General features: G+C 48.5%; 1 protein-coding gene across 3 annotated transcripts in view; it reads left to right on the top strand.

The window, feature by feature from the left end:
* The window catches only part of TMEM130 (transmembrane protein 130), a 362,513-nt gene that overhangs the window by 296,615 nt on the left and 48,964 nt on the right, over nucleotides 1-16,934 (top strand). The window contains exon 8 of one of the 3 annotated variants that reach the window (XM_069645660.1): nucleotides 10,204-10,289. The exons of the other annotated variants lie outside the window; for them this stretch is intronic. Coding sequence (XP_069501761.1) covers nucleotides 10,204-10,209 — 6 coding nt within the window. The 3' untranslated portion in view covers nucleotides 10,210-10,289. Of the gene's footprint in view, nucleotides 1-10,203; nucleotides 10,290-16,934 lie in introns of those variants that run through there. 3 annotated transcript variants of the gene reach the window in all.

The following is a 16,934-nucleotide window of genomic DNA, read 5'->3' as shown; positions in this document are numbered from 1 at the left end:
TTCGTGATGCTAAAAACCTCTGGGTTATCTTCAATCCAACACTCTCCTTCTCTCCTAACATCTCGGATGTCTTTAAGAAGTAACACTACCAGCTGCACCTCCTCAGAGGTATTTTCCCTTTCCTCTCCTTTCCCCAGAAACTCACTGTCTCCAGATCTTTGGTTTTCTCTAGGCTGGACTACTGCAACCGCCTCTTTCTAAATCTACCTGTTTCTAACCTCAGACCTTTGCAACTCATCCCGAACAGGGCTGCAAGACTTATCCTTGGCCAGTATCTCTCCAGGACTGAAATCTTTGCACTGGCTCCCAGTGGCTGCAAGGATTAAGTTGCGTCGCAACTTGAAGCACTTGTGTATAGGTGCGTTATGAATGCCATTTCATATCATATCATGTCTACAACCCTCTGCATTGTCCACAAGGCCTTCTGGGCCTGGGGCCTCAATACCTTCAACTCTCTCTTCCTTAATATCTTCCTTCTCAACCTCTTTGCTCATCCACCTCCAACTCCCTAAGGGTCAGTCGCTTCTCCAAGCAACTAGTAGGTGGTAGATCTCTTTCTTCGGCTGGGGCCTCCCTCTGGAACAGCCTCCCTTCCTCCCTGAAACTTGCAGAGAACCATCTCTGGTTCCTGAAGCACTGTCTGCAAGACCTTCCTCTTTGCTTCTGCTTTCTCTCTTCCTCTCCCAAGCTGAACTCCTGACTGAATCTGCACTGGTCACCTGGCTCCCCTCTGATCTTGGGGCCAGGTCCCCTCCCTTGCCAGTTGCACACCTGCACTGCCTCCCTGGCAACCCTTGCACTTGGGGGCTGTTTCTGTATCCCTACATCCCCTACTAGCTCTTGACACTTGATGTCTACACTTACCCCTGCTCTTGCCACAAGCTGGATGTACTTTTCACCTATGGTTTTTATTTATTTCTTTTATTTCTTCACTGTTGTTCCTATGTATTGCACTGCCCCCTGAACCCCAACACTTTTCCCTTCCATCCTCCCCTGCACTTGCGCGATCTCAATTTCACCTAGCCTAGTAAGATAGTTGTCTTTGTCTTCCCTCTGTTCCCCCTCCCTTGCCTCATCGCGCCTTGAAACACTTGTGTATAGGCGCGTTGTAAATGCCATAACATATATCATATCATATCAGAGGGAGGCCACATCTGATTTATAAGGCGGATAAGTAGGAGTACCTGATCGATTTGGTCTAATCATCCAGGTATCACAAAAACCAGGCTACAAAATCGTCCCCAAAATGGTTTCATCCAAGCAGTGCAATCCACTGAAAGAGGGTCGTCAAATATGTTGCAGAGAGCTCTAAGACCAACATTGCGGTATTAACCTTCATTCACATACTTTAACGTGGTAGCCAGATATCAATACATGTTGTTTCTGTTCCATGTCTAGGGCGGAATGCCATTTCGATCCAGTGAAGCCCTCCAAGTAATTTTAGGAAGGCTAACTATGGTTTTGGAGTGAGCAAGAAGGGCCGTGGAGACACTAGGAGCTGCACAGGAGCTCCTGGATGTCATGCCACTCAAAGAGACAGTGTTCTTCTTTCCGGCCCAAAAAGGAAAGCCAGTGTGTGATCGTGGAGCCATGCAGGATGCTGAAAGAATATCTGCACACCCCAAAAGTAGAAAGCGGGTGAAGGAATCTCACTGCAAAGGCACAAGCAGAATCGGTGATGCTGATAGGAACCGGTGAGTCTGCCTAAAGCAGCTGCAGACACTGGGGAGTCTGGGGCATTCCGGCAAGTGCGCCAACAGATGTTTGAATTTCTGATGCAGAACATACGTGAAGTTTCTTTGAATACAATAAAGGCACAGTACAAATTCGATACCCAATAAGAAGAATGTTTGAATGCAGACAAGACAAAGTACAAAGACAACCCCCAATTAAGTACATATGAATGAGATGACAATGTGCAGTGAAAAATTGAGCAAAACCCAATAAGAAGAACGTTTGAATGCCGACAAAGCAAAGCACAAAGGCAAACCCCAATCAAGTACAGATGCATGAGATGCCATTGTGGTAGAAAGGTTTGAGCACGTTTTATGCTAGATAGATATACCAAGCACCTCACAGTATATTCTATTGTGATATAACCAAAGAACTGTGAAACACAAGTCCTGGCAGGCAAGTACACCAGGCAGCTGAAATTGTATAAGGATTCCTGCCAGGGGGGTATACCAGGTGATCTGAAAAGCCATAAAGGAAGTCCTGGCAGGTGAGTACACCAGGCACCTGAAATTGAAAGATTCCTGGCAGGGGAGTATACAAGGTAATTTACAGAGTTAAAAGACATTCTACAGAAAGACTATTATAGAACCTATTGCTTAAACAAGGGCTTTGTGAGTCCAGTGAAGATACAAAGGAACTGTTAGTTAAAGAGACATTTGCGCCATCCTATTTAAGAATCCAGGCAAAGGGGACCACCATCTAGATCCAGCGGTTGTTACCATGGAGAACATTTTTGTTGGAGTTGAATGTAAGCGTCCCCAGAAATGCACCCCCCCTTAGTGAGAGGCAATAAAGGATACACCCCAGAAGGGGAATGAGGCCGGGACCAAGTGTGGGTGAGATCAAAAGAACTTTATATAGATCAATATAGAGCATGCAAAGGACTCTGCAAACTCCGAGAGCGCTCTGTCTGACAATTGCAAAGACAGTCTTACTTATTACAGAACTATGTCATGCATGACCCAAGCTATAGGGGGCACATAGTCTTAGGGATTGGGTGGTGATGGCTAGGTGGTATACATTGTATACAGTTGCTTCTCCAGGATTGGCGGATGTTGGTGCTGTGCCACGTGGGGTAGAAAGTCAGCTGGTCTCATCGGGGTGGAGTGCCGGGCCGGACATGCCTTGTAACGATGATTGATAACTAAACTAACATTTGCTCTTTTGGCCACACATTCCCACCCATTCGTCACACCTTATGCTTTCCGTTGGTTTGCAACTCTTGTAAGTGCTGACCTTAGATCAATATGTGGACAGGAACATTGATATGCGATCTGAAGTGTCTCAATACATCAGTTTGGAGGATACCTTAGGTTCAAACAATCTGGTCTCGTGTGCATAGTCAGGGACATGGGAGGGGTCGCTTGACCACCCTGTCTTGGCAGTTTAGGTGAGGGATGGTAGTACGATCTGTTGGTACACGTGTGGGCGTCCCCCTTTTTAGGGTCATTAACTTGGGGTCAACGGAGATACCACTGGCCCGTGGGGGGCATGTGACTGGTGCCTGAGAGACGGTGGGATTTAGGACCAGGTAGCTCGTAAGTCATGGAGTCAGGCTGTGGCACCCTCTGTCATGGGGGAGGTGGATGCTTGAAATGGGTCCAGCAGGGTCGGGAGGGGAGACGAGGCGCTGCTGTTTGAACACCAGCTATCTCTGGAGGGCCTGGGCGGTAGGAGGGGGAGATGGCCTTGCAGCTCTGTGCGCGGCATCCTGCACAAGGCGGTATACTATCCCGTGGGTGAGGGGTGAATAACAACACACGGGGTCTCTAGAAGGACTCGTATGCATTTGCATTAGAAGGAATACTAACTGGGGACCATACCCTTTAGTACAACAATTCACATCTATAGTTGACATACGAACATGAGGTAGTGTTAGGCAGGTGTGTGTATAAAGAGGGCAACACATGTTATTACATCTTGTTATCAGCTAGCCAGTCTTTGTACATCTCTACATTATGAACAATATCGGTTGCATATTTACTCTTTACCCATTCCTCTTCACATTATAAGCGAACGTTAGTCAACAGGACATACATTACATAAATGGTTTCTACACATTGCAAGAGTTTTCGGGGTAGGTAGGGGTGTAGGGCGCCACACTGTCTAATGCTGGGGGCTTGGTACAGGGTCAGGGCATGCAGATTTTGGGCTGGTTTCAGTTACTTCCTAATGTTCCCGTTCATGGCTGGGACAATGATGTACTGCGGAAGGTTAACAGCTACAGTGTTTTATTTTGTTGTTTGTTCGTGCCTGGTGGCTCGTGAGAACGAGTCCTCAGCGGATCTGCCATGCGGTGGGAGGTGGGGGAAGTGTGGGACTCTGTGAGCGCGGTCGAGTCGGGGTCAAGCTGCAGCTTTCAGTGTGCACGTTGGCTCTGCCTGGGTTAGATCTGAACGTTTCTAGCAAAATGGAGTTGGCTTAGTACAAGATGGCTTCTGTGTTCTGCCACATAAAGTGGTGGTGCAGCCTCACGTGTCGGTCTGCAGCCGCCCTGCCGCCTGGGCCCTGGGGCCGGTGGGCTGCCGACGAGTCATGAGTCTTCACCAGGGTGGGAGATGCAGTGGGAGGGGAGGTCCTATTGACCCATCCTCCCCTACAGAGTCATTCGTTTACTTTTGATTTTGAACAAGTTTGCCAGCATCAAATTAAAAACGTTTCTTTGAACCATAGCGTGATTTAACCACAATGGACACTCTTACCATACATACATTTTCTGAAACACCACAGGTATAGGTGTTCTCTTTTGCGGCAATCAGCAGCAGACTTGTCAACATACATGTTTATCAACCAGTGCCAGAATACGAGCTTTAATATAATTTTAAAACATATCAGGTTAAAAACAAATGTGCTACAATGCACTTTCTTATTCAATATTCAAAAATGTTCTTGAGTGTTTTGCTCAATCGCCATATTTGCTTTGTAAGTCCTTTGAAAGTCCTATAATTTTAGTGAGGGGCCGGCAATGGCAAACGCCCCTACTCCAAAAAATGTTCCAGCACCACTGGTGAACTGTTGAATTGAGGGCTTGTTTATATTAAGTTACTACGTGCCCCGAGATGCCCTTTGCTGTCCTCTTTAAGAATGGAAATTAGATCTCATGGGTTGATGCTCATTCTGAATCTTTTATAACAATGCTTAAGATGATTGATCGGCTTCTCGATTGGGGTGCAGGTTTTTATTAATCAAAGAGATCACTTGCATTGAAGATAGAAAAATAGGATTGGTGTTGGAATTTCAACCATTTAGCATAATTGAAAAACATGCACCCACGTTCCTCATACAGTAAATAATTATAAAAAGGCTCAACACTATCTTTTATATCCTCTTCCGTTCTTACATACATTTGTATTTTGACTGCATATTAGTCGTCTCCCCGTACTGTCAGTAATTGGGCCAGCACTTACTCTCCCATCAGCCAAGAGAGCTTGTCGTATCTGTAAAGTGAATAACATAATGAAGACATCTAAACATGTGCTAACTGAATGCAATCGACTGGGGACCACGTATATGTGTCATTTGGGGGCTTTTGTGCATAATATGGACACTATTAAAGAAGCAGCCTTTTGGTATGTTTGTCTCAACTCTAAAAGCACCGCTGTGCATCTGGCACTTTATACACTATGGTTGATTGTGTGTAAAGCTGTCACGGTGAAAGAAATGAATTCATTGATTTCAGTGAAAACTGAACATTTTGTATCGATCGTTAATTACATTGTATTTGCATTGTATTGCATGGGTGTTTTGTACGTTGTAACGAATTTATTGTAAATTGAGTTTTATTATGCAGAAAGTTCATTTGCACTATATCACATATATCATGGTGATCAAATGATCAAAATCTCCTTCTAGGAACTTCTTTTCAATATCCCCCACATCCACTTACAATGGTGATAAAGTCCTCCCTGTTAGAATGGGGGGCCACCATGGAGATCTACAAATCTGAGCTGCAGGCAGTAGGTATTTATGCGCCTTGAAGCACTCTTGCTGGTCCTGAAGCACTCCTCCCACATTGCTCTCACAAAGTAGAAACCATGTTTTACCTGAACAAACAAAGGGGGACAAGGCCAGTAAAACTGTTCTCTGGTTATGCAGATTTTGGAGTGGGTCTGAAGAACGCCATTATTTTTCAGGCAGCCCACTTGACAGGGATGGATAGTGTGGACGGGACCACCCTAAGCAGAGCGGGTGCTCAAACCATGCCCTTAATCACTTTCATTGGCGCTTTGATGCCTGAACAATTGACAAACGGTCATTTTGGTCTATCAGGAGATAACATGCATATCCTAGTACCATCCAGGAAAGGGTCAATCAAAATCCTCATATAGAAGAAAATGGCTGAGATTCTGCAATTGGATGCTTGAAAAATCCAAAGATCCTTTGCAAGCATTGGCTGAAGATGTTTTGGCATTCCTCACTAACCCATTGCACTCAGGGATCAATGTGTCCTTTTGTAGGATCTATCTGGCTTCTCTGGGGCTGTACCTGACTAAGTATCAAAGGATTATTGGTCTTTCCAATTAAATCCTAAACAAACACTTTCTAGGACTATTCCACCTCTTTCTATTGATATGCACGCCCATTCCATCATGGGACCTGAATGTTCTCTTGATGGAATTAGCCAAACCATTTGGACGTATGTATTTGATGGAGTTACGTCTTGTTTAATGGAAAACAAACTTCTTAGTAGCAATAACATCAGCTCCTAAGATTAGTGAGTTGCAGGCTCTGCCCTCTGAGGAACCTGTTACTACTTTTCACAGGGACAAAGTGGTGCTTCTAATCCAAAATGGTATTCCCGCTGCCTGATACATGAAATATGCTCAGTGAGTGCAGCTTCCTTTCTACCATTTTCCAATATATGCTGCTATCGCTTCCAATAGATGAGTCCTTGTTTGACCCTCTTTGTTCAGAGAAGACCAAAAAACTTAATATCCAAATCTGCTTCCCCTGGATTCATGGCCTGAACACACCCAGGGCAAGTTTAATCAGCCCTCCTGTATGATGATTGGCTTGCCTGCATCAGCATCCATTTCCCTTGGGTGGTCTTGTCCGGAAGGGTTGAGCCCAAAACAGGTGTCTGGCAAACATTGTAAAACCATTGGGTGCAATTCAACACCCTCAACAGGTTCTGCTTGTTGGGCCACCACTGGAACCAATTCTTCAATCTTATTGAGTTGGGAATCATCTGTCTGTACTTCACTCCCACAAGAGACCAACATGAACTCACATGGGCTAGCATAGGATGCATAAGCAAAGTGGCCCATGGCACTCTTCATATGGTGAGCGAAACAGGAGATGGGTGGACCTCTACTTCGCTGACAAGGAGGAAGTAACAACTATAATATACGCAAAGTGTGTCAGCGGAAAAAAGCCAAATTAGGGAGGAACCCATCTATAGAACAGGGAGAGGGGCACCCAAATTCGGAACCACAGATCAAACCATACCAAAAACAGAAACAGAAAAATTAGAAACCATGAATATTTTATTTGTATTTCATTGTATGTTTAAAATATACATATTAAATCATGTTTCAAGCTCATTATCTAAATAATACCATTTAATTAGAGAATTGAAAAACACAGTACTTTTCTAAAAACACGACTGATAATTCAGTCAATACTAGCTTAATGTAGCCAAGCAGTCTGAACGTCATGCCGGTTGAAGGGGATCATCCAGCTGGCGGTCAGAGGCTACGGCCACATTTAACAATATAAGAGCCGCCACAGCTAACTAGACAAGGCAATGCTGGTTACTTCTAAAGTTAAGACCAACAGAAAAAAGGGGGGGTGCCGTACGTCTCTTAATCTGGTGGCCAGCATGTCTTCCTGAGAATGTAACCAAGGCATGCTAGAGCCCGTTACCTGGACAATAGATTTTCCAGATGAGCCAGAGGGAATTTCGAATCTGGGTGCTGATAGGCAAACCATTTTCCTGCCCATCACAAATTGCACACAAAAAAATCAACGGTTCCTGGGTTGGCTTGAGTTGAGATTTCTTGAACATTATAAGGAACCTATGTTTTAGGAGACTGTTGCATGGCAGCATTTTCTGATGGCATGTCACCCCCTGGAATGATGCCTGAATTAGAATGTCATCCAGATGTTGGTGCACTATGGTGCCATCTTACTGTAGTTTGCTCATGATAGGAGCTAACCCCTTTGTGAAGATATGGGATGATAGATCACTTTAAGTCTGTGCACTTGTCAACTCAGAACTCGACTATTGCAATAGTTTGTTGCTGGTACATCCAAGACCAACCTAAAATGGCGCAGTAAGGGCAGATCGAGGGCTGGGCAAGTCAGAACATGTATCTGAAGCATGAAGATCCCAAAGTTTTTCAATTTAAACCGCGTCTGGAAGAGCTTATTGCCATCATAAGATCACAATAGTCTTTGTCTGGGAGCATCTTGTAGTCGATCAGCCAAGTGGCATGGGGTGTTTCCAGCCCTACATGTGTGTGTCAAAGTGAGCATTTTATGTGAATTTCCCTCTGGGCTGTAAGTGCGCTATACAAATATAAATACATGAAAATAAATAAATAAATAATGGCTCCCAGTTGCTGCAAGGATCACATTTAAATCTCTCTGCATCATCCATAAGGCTGTCTTGGGCCTGGGGACCATGCTATCGGCAACTTGCTCTCACCAAATACTATCCTCCCAGATCGCTCTGATCCTCTGGCTCCAACTCTCTGCTTGTCAAGCGCTACTTTAAGCAGAGAGCGAGTGGTCATCCTCTTTCTTCGGCTTGCTACCTTCTCTGGAACAGCCTCCCCCTTTCTCTCCGTCTTGAGCTCTTCAAGTTCTGCAAGCGCCTCAAGAAATTCCTATTCTCCTCCTCCTTACCTCTCTTCCTCCCGTGATAAACCCCACAGTCGCTGTGTTTTGTGGACTGGACCCCTATGTGTCCTTCTGGGTCCTGGCCTTCTGTCCAATCGCCCGCAGCATCCGCCCTCCTCCTGCACTTGCCTTCGGGCACCACTGGTCTGTGATGTCTCACAGGCCTGCACTTACCGTATTGGCTGTTGAACTCTCTTCCACCAAGTGGACAGTGGCAGAGTTAGGTTTTGATGCCACGGGGAACAAAGTGCTCCTTAGGGGGGCACCACACCGGTCGGGTAGTGTAGGGGTTGGGTCACTACCTTTGGGTAAAGTACAAGATGGCAAGCTGCACAAAGTGCCTCAAAAAGAAATAGAAATGACAGTAAAGCTACCCTAACAAAATGCATTACACACGTTACAGAAGTACAAGCTTCCCTCACTGTCGGATGCAGCACTGCCAGGAAAGGAACAATGAGAGTGTGCACAGGCCAGAAGACTTCACAGCTCACCATCTGAGAGGGCTTACTCGCGGGACAGTGTGCGTGCTCACTAGCTGGGAACTAAGATGCCGAGGCCAGTATGTACACTCCACACAAAGTGCATAGGCAACTGTGTGCAATCTCTCGCTCTGTGACTCAGAACGCAGTGTGCACAATCAAGCTTTTGTGTTAAAAATGCTCCCTGGGAGCCTCCTCTACGGGTTATGTAAACTGTAAAATATACGGTTTGCAAGGGCCTTTCGCAGAACTCCACTGGGGAGATAAAAATACTTCACACACACCACAGAAAATCAAAAGAGACTGGCGATGAAGAGAAGGGAGATCCCCTTTCCTTCCTCTTTCTTGCTGAGCTCTTCCTTAATTATAAGACATATTCCAGTAACAGCGCCTCGATGCTCTTGGGCAGTGTTAGCGCTTTAAAAATGCAAATAAATAAATAAATAAATCACCTTTTTAAACGGCTCAAACATGGTTTTCTCAGAAAAAGCAGATTTCCCGATATGTATCTTCGTTGCTTTTTTAAGGGGTAAAAAAAAAATGTAGTATTCCAGGTCTGTGCCCACGTTTCTGTGCTTCTCTCATCTTTTTTCCCATGGTTACTGTCTAAAGCGTACCGTCGCCAGGAACGTAGATAAAGTATGTTGTTCGCAGCATCTACAATAGTAATGTCACCAAGCCACAGCATGCTCATGCCGACTTGCCAAGTCTCCCCATTGCTCATTACCGGCGCCCTGGGCTCTGCCCGAGGCATATCGGGCAGACGGGTGCTCCAGCCTTGACCCCACAGATCACAGGGCCTGCTGAAAGAATGGCTTCAGGCTTAGTCACTAAGCCGCCCGACTAGGGCACCTGCAGGCACAGGTACGTCTTGGGGAATATGCCAACATTTTCTGCAGCGCTTGCACCAATGGTCATTTAGAAGTGCATAGTCTAGGACACGTATTGCACATGCATTTGTGAATGCTTCCAATTTAGCCTATGTAGGTTTCCACCCGGTTTGCGTTGAAAGGAAGCAGGCACTTGCACATCATGCATACATTCCAGGCATGGCTTCTGAACACACACAATTTCAGTTTTTAGTTACCTGAGTTGCAAGTTCTTTATTTTAGACATGTAGACATTTCAACTTTTTTCTTTTTCCTAGGATTGAATAAGCTTTACGGACGAGCCCTGGTATGTCATGGACGTACGCAAAACAAGCCTTAACTAGCAGTGGACTCAGAACCCGCCATTCCGTTGCTTGTCTAAGAAAACAGCGTGTCTGCGGCTCGACTTCCGGGGCCGTATTAGACTATTAACGCCTGATTTACTGGAGGCCCTCGCGCAGCCGAGCTTCTTCTCCCGTTTATAGCCTTCCCCCCTCATCATTGTTATGCAGTAATAATGTGTCTACGCATGCGTGAGCCTCATTCCGGCTCACGCATGCGGATTAAGTAATAAACGCGGTTGGACGGCAGTTGCTGCCGGGACCCCACAGCCAACAGACGTGTCCTCGAGTCATTCCGTGTGAGTGAGTGCGTGTTGTGTGGGCTGGCCTGGGGCTGTATATCAGTCGTAACATTGGCGATGAGGAGGAAGTGCTGGGTATGAGTGTGGGAGCCACAACACATGCCGTATGTTGAACGTGGCATCCTCTCTTACTACGCAGCTTGATGGCAAGGAGCGGCCATCAATCATAAGCCCAGCAGAGGCATAGCTCTCAACTCACACGCTTTTGGCGGGTGTCACCACCTTGTAAAGGGCTGCCTCACCCGCCAAGACTCCTGCACGCCCATTCATTCCAATGGGCGTCTCACCCGCCAAAAACAAAATCGGGTGATTTCACCCGCCTTTGCAACACAAATGGTTGAGAGCTATGCAGAGGGGTACCTGTACCAGTGAAGGGAACCTGATCACGATCCGTTGCTCCTTAAATCCGAGCTAGGAAAGGATTTGAAATGTCGATTACAGCTTACTATTGATGCCACTAATGCCAGACTTGAGTTCCACAAACATCTCTCTGATGTCTCCACACTCCTCAGCTTCCTTCTGAGAGCAAGCATTATCTACCAATGACGTTGGACATGCCTGGGATTGCATTTGGTTTTTCTTTGAGTCAAATGTCTGAGAGATGTACCCCTGCTTGAACCAGCACTTCAGGTTCATGAAACCATCTGGTTTGGAAGAAAGTAATCAGGAAATAGAAGGCGCTCCATTTTTAATTGTTCAATGACTTCAGGTTTTTATCTGCATATGACTAATCAATAGGAAAAACATGAACTTTGCTTTGTGTCTAGAACACCTCGGCCTGCTCAAATCCAATTGTAAGGCTCTGCTTTTTGAATGGCAAGGATGATACTGCAACAAGGGCTGCAAGGCAGCACAGTGCTTTGTCAAGTGCAAGACCATCTGGCTCAGGTGCCTGCACAGGGGCCCACTTCCTTACTGTGCTCCTCAAACCAGTAGGAGCCCTCTGCAGTTCACAAAAGCCTCTGGCGTCCTCAGTAATCCCCAGGATGTGTCTCATCGTGTTGCCATCAGTGAGGCCACCATCGCCGCACCAGCAGCACTGCCCCGAAGAGCAGGACCCTTTGGGCACCCATAAATGTTCACCTGGTCCTTCATGCTCATAGACAGTTAGAGCACCACCAGAGAACGATCCTAGGGGCTCCAAGGTACTTCAGAGCTGCCCCGCCAGCCCCCAGGGAGCAACCGGTCAGGTTAGGGTAATTTGGCTACCAAAGCAAGAGCACAGCTAACCCATCCTCTGAGTGACAAGACAGATGGCTGCCTGATTTCTTCTGTATATGCCCTGCACTGCAGAATCATTGGAATAACATATGACCGTGTCTCCAGTATTCCTCCGCCATGCATCGCACCTTGGCACTCAATGACTCCCAGAGCTTCATCACATGCAGCCTCACAATGTCTGCTGCCCTGGGCGCCAGCTCAGCCAATCCCCACTCTGGTGCACTTCCAAAACATCTCACACGGTTTTCCACGAACATTGCCACGCAGGAGGATTGTAGAATGTCATCGTTTTCCTCGGAGTTTTATGAGGCCCTGGTCAGCAGGCCCATCCTGTACTGGGCCCTTGTGCCCCACTGTGGCCATCAATACATGTAAATGTACAGTGGAGTAACTTGGCTGAAAATGTTGGGGGGGACATGACATCTGAAGGAAAGGTGCCCCAGCCAAATGAGTGGGGACACAATGGTGTGCCATGAAAGTTGGGGGGGACAAACACCCCTGTGCCTCCTTAAAATGACGCCCATGTAAATGTACACTTACCCGCACTTCCTAGCAGAGCTGCAGTACTTATAATGAGAGTGCAGGGTGGACCTAACCTTTAGCACCTCTTTAAAGGCCTACGGTGGGGCAGTACACACACTTATCTATAGGGCTGTTCATTTAGCAATAATACTTTCTCAGAAGGAGGGGCACCTCTTTTTCTTTTTTGAATAGTTAAAGGACCCAATGCAGGAAACCAAGTCGTATTCCCACAGCAATCCCCCATTCCACAAATTGAAAGAACACACATGTGCAGTCAACTGAATCTTGAGTGCATGGGCTGGAAGACAAATCTGCAGGCGGCCGAATGTGCGAAGTTAGTTTGCAACTCATACATGTATTAGGCAGCCACACAGAACAATACATGGTGAACATGAAGCATAGCTCACAGAGCCAGGCTAAAGCTTCAGTTAACTGATAGCAAGGGGGGACCTGGAATTCGGAGTACAACGTGGGTATGCAGGTCCCTTACTGTGCGACATTTAATTCACTCCCACCACAGACACGTATGTTGTCTATAAGGCAAACTATGAAAACGAGAGACTCATCTGTTTTATTCATTGTTGAAGCCCCCTTATCTTTTTTTCTGGGAGTCCACTCCATTCCATTCCCCTGTTTTCTCATTTAAGTTGAGCTCTTGCCCATCAAACTTTCCATCCTTCTCAGAGCAATGATGGTCTACTAAGCAAGACTGGTTCATGAATGCACAGATTCCGGCTGGTCTCCAAGACTTCAAAAATAGAATTACTTGAAAGACACTAGATAGAAGTCCTCCCTGCAACTAGTCTCCAGTAAGCCAGGCTGGGTGCACAAATGTCCTGACAACTGTTTCAAAAGATATGTTACTCGCACGTTTCTGAATGTACAGCAGCGCACTGGGAATGATTGTGGTCATTTATATGGCGCACAATGCGTACAGGCACACAACTTGGCTCTGCCTCCTTAGAATGGTACCTGTGGTGCTGCCCCGTGATGTAACCCGCACGCGGCAGCGTGATTGCACGCCGCCGCGTGCTGCATAAATAAACGGGGCGTTCCCGGCCGCGTCAGAGCGACTGGGAAGCCCGAACTGGCAAGACGTGTGTGGGAGTGTCTGTCTAGTGTGGGGGCTTACGGGACCACATGGGGGCCCCGATTGATCCCCAACAGTGGCGACGAGTGGATGCGGATGCCCGGGCCCGGCGGTGATAAATGTCACAATTTTTTCTACAAGGAAACCGAACGGATGACATTTCATTTCACGCCGTGGCTGCGGATCGCACACGTGGCTGGCGGCCATTTTGTCAACACGATCGTGGAACTTCTCCAAGCTCCGGTTTGGATGGGGAAGGTGATCCAGGTCTAATTTTTGGACAAACTGCTTGCAGGCAGTCTAACTTGCATATACATGCCCAATTTTTGATTTTTACTTCACATTTGGGCCTCCTACGTCGAGTGAGAGCAAGGAGAAGGGCTAAAATGGCAGGGCCTGCCTAGCCCAGTTTTTTCTTCTACTGTCCTTCAACCAATTTTTGGAACATTTACACCACTGGTGTTGCTGCAGTGGAGGGGCACTGTGCTTCTTCATCCTCTTCATCATCAGGCTGCTGTGGCCTCTTCTTCGTCCTCTTCATCATCAGGGCGGAGTACTGCAGTGGCGGATCCTCAAGTGGGCAGTCATCTTTTCTCATTCATCAAAGCCGAAGGCAAGATTCCACCATACCCTCCCCAGGTTGGACTGTCGCTGTGCCTGTGGAAGGGGTATCCTAGTGTGGGGGTGCCTGTGCGCTCAGGCCCATGAGTGGCGCTGGTGGGCAAGACGAGGGGGCACCTTGCAGCCGCACCACTTCCCCAAGTCGGTGGCTAAGCGGGAGGTCAACAACAAGCTCCTCAGGCTCCAGTGATTCCAGCTCTACAGCCAGTGGCCACTCCACAGCTACCCCCTCAACCCCAAGTAGGCGGTCAAGTTCCTGCGCCTCAGGGGCCAACGGTCGTACAGCCAGTTGCCCAGCCTGGACCTCCCATCATGGCCCAAGCGCGAGCCCATGCAGCCCTGCAGCCCATCCCGGAATTTGATGCGTCGGGCCTGCCGACCAGCATGGGGCCTAGGTGGAGGAGGTGGGTCGGTCATCTCGACATGTACTTCCGGGCCGCGTGGCCACGATGCTGTACTCCGCTGGGCCATCAATCCAGGACATTTTCGAGTCGCTTCCTGCGGGGGATGGCAGCTATGACGCAGCCAAGGCGGCACTCCTGGCCCACTTCCTGCCCCTTGCCAACGTGGACTATGAGAGGTTTGTCATGCTGTCGGCCAAGCAAAGGACGATGAAACATTGGACACTTTTTATGGACGCCTGCGTCGCCTCTCCCAGGGCTGTGCGTGGGGAGATGCGGAGGACATGATTCGCACAATGCTAATTCAGGTGTGCTCCTCAGGCAAACTCAGGAGACAGGTCCTGAGAGAGCCGGGTATCACTCTGCCCCGCATCCTGGAACTGGGCCGCTGCCATGAGGTGGCAGAAGCTCCAGCAACTAAGATGGAGGCGGGATGGATCCCGCTCAGTAAAGTCTGAGGAGGTGTGTGCTATGTGGCGTGGTGGAAGAGGAGTTAGAAGACCTGGGGTGGGACCCCGGGACAGAGCAGGGAGAGCGGGGGAATCGTGCCAGAAATGCGGATACGACCTCCCTCACCCGACAGAGTGTCCGGCAGCTGGAAAGACATGTAGTAGGTGTGGCCTGCCTGACCATTTTTCGAGAGTATGCAGGGCTGCCCTGCCCATGTTGGTACCGAGAGGACAGGCTCGAGTTTGGGTCCCGCGCCAGAACTGCCCACCGAATGTGGCCCAGGTGGACCAGGACGGGGAGGATGCCCAGGAGGAGGAGGCAGAGGAGGATGAAGAGAACATTTTCTTTGTCTCCAGTGTGGAGGTCCTAAAAGGAAAGAACAGAAGGCAGCTGAGGTGTTTGGTTGAGATCAATCATTCGCCGGTCCCAGTGCTGGTGGACACGGGAGCCTCGGTCAATGTGATGGCCAGGGGGCACTATGATACCCTTGATTCCCCCCCGAAGCTGCTCACACCGAGGGCCCGCATATTTGCGTTTGGAGGCCCGTGAGCAACAACACTCTGCTAAGCTGTGCAGCTGCGGAGGCTCTCGGAATTGTCAGCTTCGCGTTCTCGGTGTATCTCGAAGGCATCAATGACTTGCTCGATAAATATGTCGCCCTCTTCAAGGGCATTGGAAGGATGACTGGTGACCCGGTGCGGTTACACATCGACGAGTCTGTGCAGCCCGTTGCCCTGAAACACCGGAGGGTACCGTTCCATCTGAGGGAGCAGGTAGATAAGGAGCTGGACAACCTGGTGAATTTGGACATTATTGAAAAGGTGGAGGGCCCCACTCCTTGGGTATCCCCGATTGTGGTGGCTAGGAAACCCAAGCAACCTGACTCTGTCGGCATTTGTGTAGATATGAGGCTCCCCAACAAGGCCATTAAGAGGGAGCGGCATCTCACCCCCACCATCGATGACATCATTGCGGAAGTGCAAGGGGCTCGGTTCTTCTCCAAACTAAATCTCCGAGCGGGATATCACCATGTCGTTCTCCATCCGGAGTCTCGGTATATCACCACCTTCACCACTCACCGGGGGCTCTACTGATACAAGAGATTCAGCTTCGGAGTATCATCGGCTGCAGAGGTTTTTCAGAATATTATTCGAGGTGCGCTTGCAGATCTGGAGGGCGTCTTAAACATCAGCAAAGATATTCTGGTGTTCGCAAATACCAAGGTGGACCATCTGAGAAAGCTGGGGAAGACCTTTGAGAGACTGCAATCGCTAGGTCTCACCCTTCACAGGGACAAGTGTGAGTTCCTGCGCCCTTCCATTGAATTCTTCGGATTTGTTTTTAAAGAGGGGTGTGTGTCACCAGACCCGAGGAAGGTCCAGGACATTAAGAAGGCGCAGCCTCCAGAGTCGGCATCGGACATTAGGAGTTTCCTTGGCATGGTGACATACTGTGGGCGCTTCATCCAGAACCTTGCCTCAAGGTCAGAACCGCACAGGGCTCTGACGAAAAAGGAGTTAGCCTGGCACTGGGGCCCGCTTGAGCAGGCGGCCTTTGAAGACATCAAAGGCGCCCTGACAGCGGAGGACACCATGGCGTTTTGCGATCCAGCGCTAACTTCGGAGATCGTTGTGGACGCCAGTCCATTTGGTCTAGGGGCGGTCTTAAATCAGGTGGACCGGGACGGGAGCATCCGGCCAGTGGCCTACGCCAGTAAGGCGCTCTCTGAAACTGAACAAAGATACTCGCAGATTGAGCGTGAGGCTCTGGCGGTCCTCTGGGGCTGCAGACACTTTTGCCTCTACATCTTGGGGCGTCCAGTGACGGTGGTGACAGACCACAAGCCCCTGCTGCCCATTCTGTGGCAGGGTCATCCTCCAAGCCACCGGCCAGAATCGAGAGGTGGATGCTCGTCCTTCTCGAATACGGAGTGACACTGGTGTACCGGCCAGGGGCCAACAACGCAGCGGACTATCTCTGACGACATCCGGGAGTGCGTGGGGGAGAGGAGTACGACACCTGCGAGGAGGAAGCCGACGATCATGTCCGGATGGTGGTGGA

This window comes from Ambystoma mexicanum, chromosome 2p (assembly GCF_040938575.1).
Source record: "Ambystoma mexicanum isolate Mex_15411 chromosome 2p, UKY_AmexF1_1, whole genome shotgun sequence".
Lineage (NCBI taxonomy): Eukaryota > Metazoa > Chordata > Amphibia > Caudata > Ambystomatidae > Ambystoma > Ambystoma mexicanum.
Note: the sequence above shows the minus strand (reverse complement) of the source record. Positions and strands in the feature narration are given on the sequence as shown.